The sequence below is a fragment of the Entelurus aequoreus genome, linkage group LG08 (assembly GCF_033978785.1).
Source record: "Entelurus aequoreus isolate RoL-2023_Sb linkage group LG08, RoL_Eaeq_v1.1, whole genome shotgun sequence".
Classification (NCBI taxonomy): Eukaryota; Metazoa; Chordata; class Actinopteri; order Syngnathiformes; family Syngnathidae; genus Entelurus; species Entelurus aequoreus.
In genome coordinates, this window is record NC_084738.1 from 45552064 (window position 1) to 45562063 (window position 10000).

A 10000-nucleotide genomic window follows, 5' to 3' on the forward strand; every position below is an offset into this window, starting at 1 on the left:
AAACAACATGTTTACAGGAAGTACTGGGAATGCATCAAATTAAAATGTTTTTCACTGATTTGGATATTTGTATTTATTTCAAATACATTTACGTAATGGTGATTTTAGGTCCTTTGTACATTCAAATTATTTACCCAACTGAAAAAACAATCATCTACATATAAATATTCATGTAAAATTGCAACAGGTGGCTTAAGGTTATTTTAGTCAATCATAAGGCTGAAAAAAGTCATAAAAGTATCATCACTGCTTCCAGGAAAAATACATATTGCATGTCAATGTAAAGTTAAGACCAAACTACTAAAAAATACTTCATGTGTGGAAATAAATGAAGTTATTATATCCACACAAAGCCAAAAGATCAACCGGTATGTTTTTTTCAGGGCCGATACCGATGATTACTAGTCAGCACGGCCAATAACTGATATTTGGAGCCAATTTTCATCCGCAGTCAAATGTGTTTAAACATCAATCAATCAATCAATGTTTATTTATATAGCCCTAACTCACAAGTGTCTCAAAGGGCTGCACAAGCCACAACGACATCCTCGGTACAGAGCCCACATATGGGCAAGGAAAACATGAATAGTATACATCAGTAAATAGCCAGACAAAACTTTAGGTTGTTTTTAAAACTTGATTTTTGAGGAAACGGACATAAGTAGCAACATAATGTTTAATGTGGCGCTAATGTTGTGCTTCATTTCGCAGCAAACAACATCAGGGGACTTCCCAAACACCTTTATTACAATACATGTGTCTAAGACAAGCATCAACATTTGCATTTCAAAAGATTGGAAATCTCCTCGGAAAATTGTTAAAAATATGGCATTTCTCTACATCACTCACCATCTACTCAATTTTATAGCATTTATACAATATATACAATAAATTGTAAGATTTCCTCATGAGTAGTGATGCATATCGTTAAGATTTTACCGATGCGATACCCTTATTGATATTGCTATTTACCTGTACTCTTATCGGTGCTATAGTTAATTTGTGCTAATAAAGATGTGAAAAATGCAGTTTTATTAATATTTCAATGAGTACAAGAGGTGGAACACCTCCAAGATGATGTACTGTAACATCTCACAGCAGGCAAGTTAAACAAATCAACTATGTTTGCCAATGCAGGTGTTATGGTATCATCTCTACAGAACACACAGATCCATCACTCTCTTTCTATTCATTACAATTACACTCAGCTGGAAATACTATTTATGTATAGCATGCAAGTGCAAAACAGACGTTTTACATGATACATCAAATACATCATATAAATCAATACAATCAATTAACATGTTATGTGGGTATGCAATTTGTAACAACAGGAATTGTTATTTATGTTTTTATTGCACACAAACGTATTTGACTGACGGACCAGAACCCATATTGAGTGTTGACAGTTACCGATGTATGTGAGTGTATAGTGTGTATTATTTCAATAAAAAGACTCAGTGAGCAGGTGTAATGCTTGATCGAGAGACAGAAGTAACTGAAATACATTTAAGCAAAATGTCTTTTAATGCCACATTGGAGTGACGTCAGACGGCAACCAGAGACTTGGCAGTGAATGTTATATTACTTCAAAGCAACTTTATGGATTATTATATTAATCTATTATTGTTACAATAATTATATTATGTGTTCACTTCAAACAAACAGCTTATGTGATTTGAGGAACTTTTGAGGAGGAAATATTGTTTGTTACAAAATTGTGTGTGGTGTTGCTTCCTTATTTATCATTATTCAAAGCTGACTAATGTGAAGCAGCAGCAGCTGAACTGAATGTGATAGCTTGTCATAATTACGACGGTCAACTGGAACAAAAATACCAATAGCAGTATCGTTAGTCCAGAATCTTCACAGCCCTCATGGACCGACCTAATTAGGAACTGGTACCAAAAAATACTTGTACCGGTACTCGGATCTCTAAAATTCTAATAACACCAATTCAGAGCTCCTTTACGTAGATTATAGTTGAGACATTTCTTAAGACGGCTGACATAATTTCTTCCTGGGTTTTCCCAGAAAGTATGAGAATGTGTGAGCTGCTGCCTGATCCTCTTACTTGTATAATATCATATTTGTCAAGATATTTACCGTATTTTTCGGATTATAACTCGCAGTTTTTTTCATAGTTTGGTCGAGGGTGCGATTTATACTCTGGAGCGACTTATGTGTGAAATTATTAACACATTACTGTAAAATATCAAATAATATTATTTATCTCATTCACGTAAGAGACAAGGCGTATATCAGCAATCGTCACACACACACACACACACACGTCAACCAATAAAAATTTGGCGGGGGGTGGGTCATGGCAGAAGTACATTGTGAAAAAAAAGGTGCTACCTGCTACTACTTCTGTACCTATGAAAATTGATAATTTCAACATTGGCAGTAACTTATAAAAACTGAGAAGGGCTGAACAAAAATGGCACCGAAAAGGAAATCATATACTGCAGTAAACGTATAGCATGTTCTATATGTTATAGTTATTTGAATGACTCTTACCATAATATGTTACGTTAACATACCAGGCACGTTCTCAGTTGGTTATTTATGCGTCATATAACGTACACTTATTCAGCCTGTTGTTCACTATTCTTCATTTATTTGAAATTGCCTTTCAAATGTCTATTCTTGGTGTTGGATTTTGTCCAATAAATTTCCCCAAAAAATGCGACTTATACTCTAGTGCAGGGGTGGGCAATTAATTTTTACCGGGGGCCGCATGAGCTACCCGAGCACTGCTGGAGGGCCACATCGACAATATTTCAATTAAATTTTGCTCAATATTATTTTTGATATATACCGTAAGATAAATAATAATAATAATAATAATAATAGTAATACTTCAACATAGTGTGTGTAACAGCATTCCATGACTAATATATATAAATTAACATTAATAATAAATGACAGTAAAATAAGCACACGTATGACTGAGGAGTCATAGTGTAACTTTGTGTGGTGTTTGAGTTGTCCGACTTTTTGTGTGGCCTTAAACGCACCAGTGGTTTAGTGGTATGCGTGTTGGTGACAGATGACAAGTTGGTTTTGGCCTGGTTTGTACGGCAGAAAATGACTAGTTTTTCGAGATAGAATTGTTTTACTCATGTTTTTGGTGTGGTTATGTCCGAATATAAACGGTTTTGTTCAATAAAGTGATCGATATAATTCCTGTCCTCGAAGCATCTCGATAGACGTTACAATAATTGAACGGTGTTCAATTGAACGGTGTTGACGAACACCGTTAGGGCCGCTTGTTGTCACTGTCACTCAAAGTTGCATTGCAAAATTCCATAGAATAAATATGTTTATTTTGTTTATAATTCAGATGGGATTTGATTTGGTGCGCGGCATATACTTGCTGCGCGCAGCGGACGCTTGAGCAGTGCGCAACTGCGCAGGCAAGCACCTTAGGTGAGGGGACGTTGCTTTGCAGTTCATGTGTTGTTGAAAACACGCCATTCCTCATCAACTTTTCTCTTTTTGGCGTCTCGGGTGTAAACCGTGCATCACTTGTCGCTGCATGTGCACCTTCCCTCGCAGGTTACACACGGACACACGCCCATAAATAATACTTTTCAAAATAAAAGCAGCACAGTTGTATTGCGCGCAGGACATAGATGTTTTTTCAACTTTATTTTGTAATTGCAGTTGTTCACATTCACTCACAATCACGCACACGCATACGTCCACACGGAAGTAATACAAATAACGATTTTCAAAACAAAAGCAGCACCGTTGTATTGAACACTCGACATAGATACTTTTTAAAATTTATTTTGTAATTTATAATTGGCCTCACGCGGGCCGGACAGGGACGCACAAAGGGCCGGATGCGGCCCGCGGGCCGCAGAATGCCCAGGTCTGCTCTAGTGCATGGGTCACCAACCTTTTTTAAACCAAGAGCTACTTCTTGGGTACTGATTAATGCGAAGGGCTACCAGTTTGATACACACTTAAATAAATTGCCAGAAATAGCCAATTTTCTCAATTTACCTTTAACTCTATGTTATTATTAATAATTAATTATATTTACACTTAATTGAACGGTTTAAAAGAGGAGAAAACACGAAAAAAATGACAATTAAATTTTGAAACATAGTTCATCTTCAACTTCGACTCTTTAAAATTCAAAATTCAACCGAAAAAAAGAAGAGAAAAACTAGCTAATTCGAATCTTTTTGAAAAAATTAAAAAAAGAATTTATGGAACATCATTAGTAATTTGAAAAATTAAGATTAATTTTAGAATTTTGATGACATGTTTTAAATATGTTAAAATCCAATCTACACTTTGTTAGAATATATAACAAATTGGACCAAGCTATATTTCTAACAAAGACAAATCATTATTTCTTCTAGATTTTCCAGAACAAAAATTTTAAAAGAAATTCAAAAGACTTTGAAATACGATTTAAATTTGATTTGTGTAGTGGATTGTCCGAAGCTTAAGCAGGCAACAAAAGTAGTTTAGTACAACAAATTTATTTACCCATTATCAAAAGTGCAGGTTGAATTGAGTTGGCCGTGCAGACAGACCACATGTACTCCAGAGCAAACAAGACACACACAAGCCAAAATCACTACCTAGTCCCGGTCTTCTGCCATTTTTATATGTCTCTTGTGCGTCACTGTTTGTTATCTCGTGCGTCACTGTTTTTATCTCGTGCGTCATGATTGTTTTGTTTTGGTTTGTCTGTTCCAAAACAACCTCGTATCTCTTAGTCATATTTGGAAAATCTAAACATTCTGTAGACAGGTTGGCATAACTCCATATTCACCTTTGTCCCACAACTGGTCCATTCAATGGCACAAAATAGAAGAGAATTGAAAATGAGCGGACATTCTTAATAGACAAGAAATATAGGTCAAAAGGTCAGAAATTCTACGACAGATTCTACAGATTTTTTAGATTTGCCAGAATAATTTTTTTGAATTTTAAATCATAATAAGTTTGAAAAAATATTTCACAAATATTCTTCGCCGAAAAAACAGAAGCTAAAATGAAGAATTACATTAAAATAAATGTATTATTCTTTACAATAAAAAAAATAAATGTACTTGAACATTGATTTAAATTGTCAGGAAAGAAGAGGAAGGAATTTAAAAGGTAAAAAGGTATATGCGTTTAAAAATCCTAAAATCATTTTAAAGTTTGTATTTTTTCTCTAAAATTGTCTTTCTGAAAGTTATAAGAAGCAAAGTAAAAAAAATAATGAATTTATTTAAACAAGTGAAGACCAAGTCTTTAAAATATTTTCTTGGATTTTCAAATTATATTTGAGTTTTGTCTCTCTTAGAATTAAAAATGCCGGGCAAAGCGAGTCCAGCTTGCTAGTAAATAAATACAATTTAAAAAATAGAGGCAGCTGACTGGTAAGTGCTGCTATTTGAGCTATTTTTAGAACAGGCCAGCGGGCTACTCATCTGGTCCTTACGGGCTACCTGGTGCCCGCGGGCACCGCGTTGGTGACCCCTGCTCTAGTGCGACTTACATATGTTTTTTTCCTTCTTTATTATGCATTTTCGACCGGTGCGATTTATACTCCGGAGCGACTTATAATCCGAAAAATACGGTACGCAAATTTGGGGTTTTTGGCAGAGATATCTTTTCTGTCGCCTTCAAGTCTATTCATCTAAGTCGTGTTGTCATTTCATTGAATCACGGAACATGAAACTCGCAGCGCTCCCGAGTGTCGCGGACGGAAGTTTGATCGTAGCAGTAGCGAAAACAAGTAAAATGGGACGGGGCAGACGCCAGGAAAGAAGGACAAAACCGGGATTCCCCGGCAAAAATGTAAACATTTGACAGGTAGAGGCAGCAGGCATACTGTAGGTTACATCAGAAGGAGGAAAAGGCTGCAGCAAAGGCAGCTGAATTTTCACAAGTGATCAAATAATTACCTTGTCAGATATCAAAACATATTTGTGGAGAAATATTGACAATGAGTCATTTGTATTCTTAAATTATTATTTTTTAAACTTTTCTCATGCAGGGCCAAGAAGCTTGTGCTTGAGCAGTGCTTATTACGATCTAATTCACTATTTTCTATGTATTTTTAGTAATTTATGTGGGTACCATATGTCCTAATATTGTATCTGCTGGTGTAGTTCTGTTGTAAGAAAAAAAGAAAAGAAATGCAGATACCAACAAAAAAAGGTCTCATACTGATGTGTCAAACTGCCAAATATCGGTGCTGATAATCAGTCGATCTTTAACAAAGACCATCTAAAAAAAAAAACCTTAGTAAAAAAATCAAAATTTGCAAAATGATGCCAAGTGCAGAGTGTTCTTACCAGGCACGGCACCGAGGTGCCTCAGGATGGACCCAGAGTTATTTGGGAGGACAGTGAGGTTCCATCCGTGTCTGAACACAAGAGGGCGCCAGAGACACACGCCATCAGACACGAGGGTCATGTTTGTCAGCATTAGAGGAAAGCGTCAACTCACTTTGAAAACGGTTCAGACTTCCCGGTGGGGAATCCACTTCCGTGCGTGCTGGTGTCCACCTTCCCACAATGCACTGCCACGTGGCCGTCTCTCTGCTCCACGATGTGCCAGTACTCTTGCTGCAAGACCAGACAGCGCGTCTTGGATCAACAGCGCATGCATGAAATGGACAGGATGATGATGCTCATATGTGCTTGCTAACCTCCACCTCAGCAGCAGCGGGCTCCTTGTTGAAGCACATGGTCATGGTGTTGCGTGCTATCCTGAAGAAGTTGGTCAGCGACACGGACTTCCCCTGCAAACACAAACGCACACTGAATCCCAGCATCCAAAATACGCAACAGGTAGAAAATACGTCCCAAGTAGTAATCCATGTGCTCACTGTCAGAATAATTGTATCTAAGTTATCACAAAACTTTGTGTTTCAATGAGTTCCCGGCGAGCAGACAAACGCTGTCTTTGATCTTACCAATCAAAAGGCTTGTAAAACTCCACTGTGTAGGATGGGGAGCGACATGAAGGTGTCGGTTTCTTTGATGTATTGTAATCCACAGGAAGATTTTGTCTTGACCCGAGATCTACAAAGCGGAGAGGAGGCAGGGCTTGACCCCCCTTCAGATACCTTTTCTTTGAACTGTTTTGTGACCAAAGGCAGCAGCTGTTTACGACCCCCTTCCTTTAGAAACAGCTGTTGCCATGTAATCAGGAAAGTTCAAATAAAAGAGGAGGCGTACAATCTTTCGTCAGAGCATGGTGGGAGATTGTGCAAGAGTATAGCCCAGACGTTTCTCCTCAATTGAGCCAAATTTAATTCTGTCTCTGTTTAATTATTTGCTTCTTTGTCTGTTTAATAGATGTCATCAGTGTTTGAACCTGACACTCACCTTGTAAATACACTTGTGCTGCTCGCTGAGGACACCATTGTTGTCCTTCTCCTCTTCCTCCCTGTCCTCTCTGCCGCGTTTTTCCTGAGCGAAGAGCCGGCGTCGGCCCGCTTTGACCTGAGCCTCCAGCTCTTTCAGATGTAGATACACACCGTTAGTGCGCTGGTGACACGCCGCCGCCACCCCGCCGCCGCCCACCAGCCCGTTCTTGGGCTCGTAACGTGGCAACGCCAGCGCGCTGGGCGCCGTGGGGTCCGAGAGGGCCTCCAGAGGCCCGCGGCGTGACTCCAGCCGCCTCTTCTCCTGCAGCACCTCCGCCTGCAGCCGGAGGCGCTCCTCCGCGCCCAGCGAGTCGTAGGAGATGAGGTACTGCAGGTACGCCTCCTGCAGCTTGGCCAGACGGTCCTGTGCTGACTTGGGGATGCGGAGGAGGTCGGCCAGCTTGGTCCACTTCTTCAGGTCCATCACCTGTTGCATGCCGCCCATGTCATTGATCAGGTGGAAAAAGCGCGCCAGGTCCACTTCACAACCACCTGGAAGAAGAAAACCACGATTATGAATCATAACTTTTAGATCACACACTCCAGTTAAACCTAGAGGAACACAAACACTGCTTTTAAGTAGAAATAATTACCTTAATTACTTTTCTTTGTATTTTTTGTAAATAAATGTATCTAATGGTCATTTAGGAGAATTTTATTGACTTTTTGTGCTCGGTTCGATGTTATTCAATGGTAACATCTATTTTTAAACTGTAATAGTGTGTTAATAGTTGTCAGACTTTCAAAATAAACCTCTGAAGTATTATTAAAAGATTTGGTATCAGCTGTGATTGCATTGCACTGTTGCTGCTCTCTAGCCGCCCCATGTGGTCATTTAATGTAGTGCACTCATTGGACGTTGCTGTTCCTGACTTAAATTACTTTTTAAATGTCAGTTTGATATGACCATTATAAATATTTTTACTTCCACAAAAGAACATTTTAATGTATTTTTTAAAAAACTTTTATAACCTTTTTTTAAACCAACATTTTCACCACTTCGTCGTTTGTTTTTTACCTATATATGCAGGTTTGAAAGGCATTGTGTATATATATATATATATATATATATATATATATATATATATATATATATATATATATATATATATATATATATATATTAGGGGTGTGGGGAAAAATCGATTCGAATTCGAATCGCGATTCTCATGTTGTGCGATTCAGAATCGATTCTCATTTTCAAAAATAATTTTTTTTTTAAATTTTTTATTTTTTTTAAATTAATCAATCCAACAAAACAATACACAGCAATAACATAACATAATGCAATCCAATTCCAAAACCAAACCCGACCCAGCAACACTCAGAACTGCAATAAACAGAGCAATTGAGAGGAGACACAAACACGACACAGAACAAACCAAAAGTAGTGAAACAAAAATATTATCAACAACTGTATCAATATTAGTTACGATTTCAACATAGCAGTGATTAAAAATCCCTCATTGACATTATCATTAGACATTTATAAAAAAAATTTAAAAAAAAAGAACAATAGTGTCACAGTTGCTTACCCTTGCATCGCATCTCATAAGCTTGACAACACACTGTGTCCAATATTTTCACAAAGATAAAATAAGTCATATTTTTGGTTCATTTAATAGTCTTTTGCTAGCATGCTAGCAGCTAACGGGCTAGGTCCTGACCATAAGTCCTCTTTTTACCGGACATGTCCTCTTTTGCGGGGCTGTCCGGGCGGAGTTACTTAAATGCCTCAAATGTCCGGCATTTTGAGTATTGTTTACACAACGTGCAGTACGCTACTTAATATGTCCGTGTGGAAACTCGTTCGGTGCACCTCCGCACCGAACCGAAATCCCTGTGCCGAAACGGTTCGATACAAATACATGTACCGTTACACCCCTATTATTTTGATTATTGTTTCTCAGCTGTTTGTAAATGTTGCAGTTTATAAATAAAGGTTAAAAAAAAATTAAAAAATAACAACGTTGCCTCAGCGCATGCGCATAGCATAGATCCAACGAATCGATGACTAAATTGATCGCCAACTATTTTTATAATCGATTTAATCGATTAGTTGTCGCAGCCCTAATATATATATATATATATTTTTTTTTTTTTACTTATAAAACAAAATCCCATTATCATGTGAAAATGCAATAAATAGTTACTTAGCAAATCAGATGCCAGAAGAAAGTAATTTCTGGAAAAGGCACACTATTAAAATGAATCATACATGTGTCGAGCATAATATTTTTTATATAATGTATATATTTTATAGAAATGGAAAATATTAAAAATATTTGTATGGAAACCACAGCATTCAGAGCCGCCCCATTATAAAAACTGTTCACACTAAAACCAAAACTAATCATTTGTTCAATAATAATTTTTCTAGTGCAAAAAATAAAATTTAAAACACAAAGTGTACACCTGTCCACCAGTACATCTGCTTACAAGCCCAGCACTAACACAGCAGGTTTTTGAGAAAGTCTTGAGAAATCTGCCATTATATTGTTATCAGTGATGGAGCAGGAATGGGGTGGGAATATGTTTGCAGAAAAATTTAATACGAAGCACCATCTCATTCACCACGGGATAAATAAATAAATAAATGGGTTA

General features: G+C 37.4%; 1 protein-coding gene across 1 annotated transcript in view; it reads right to left on the reverse strand.

The window, feature by feature from the left end:
- The window catches only part of jarid2b (jumonji and AT-rich interaction domain containing 2b), a 226380-nt gene that overhangs the window by 11348 nt on the left and 205032 nt on the right, over positions 1 to 10000 (reverse strand). Inside the window, exons 8-11 of the mRNA XM_062056611.1 lie at positions 7356 to 7888; positions 6674 to 6766; positions 6472 to 6590; positions 6318 to 6388 (exon numbers count right to left, since the gene is read on the reverse strand). Coding sequence (XP_061912595.1) covers positions 6318 to 6388; positions 6472 to 6590; positions 6674 to 6766; positions 7356 to 7888 — 816 coding nt within the window. The remainder of the gene's footprint in view (positions 1 to 6317; positions 6389 to 6471; positions 6591 to 6673; positions 6767 to 7355; positions 7889 to 10000) is intronic.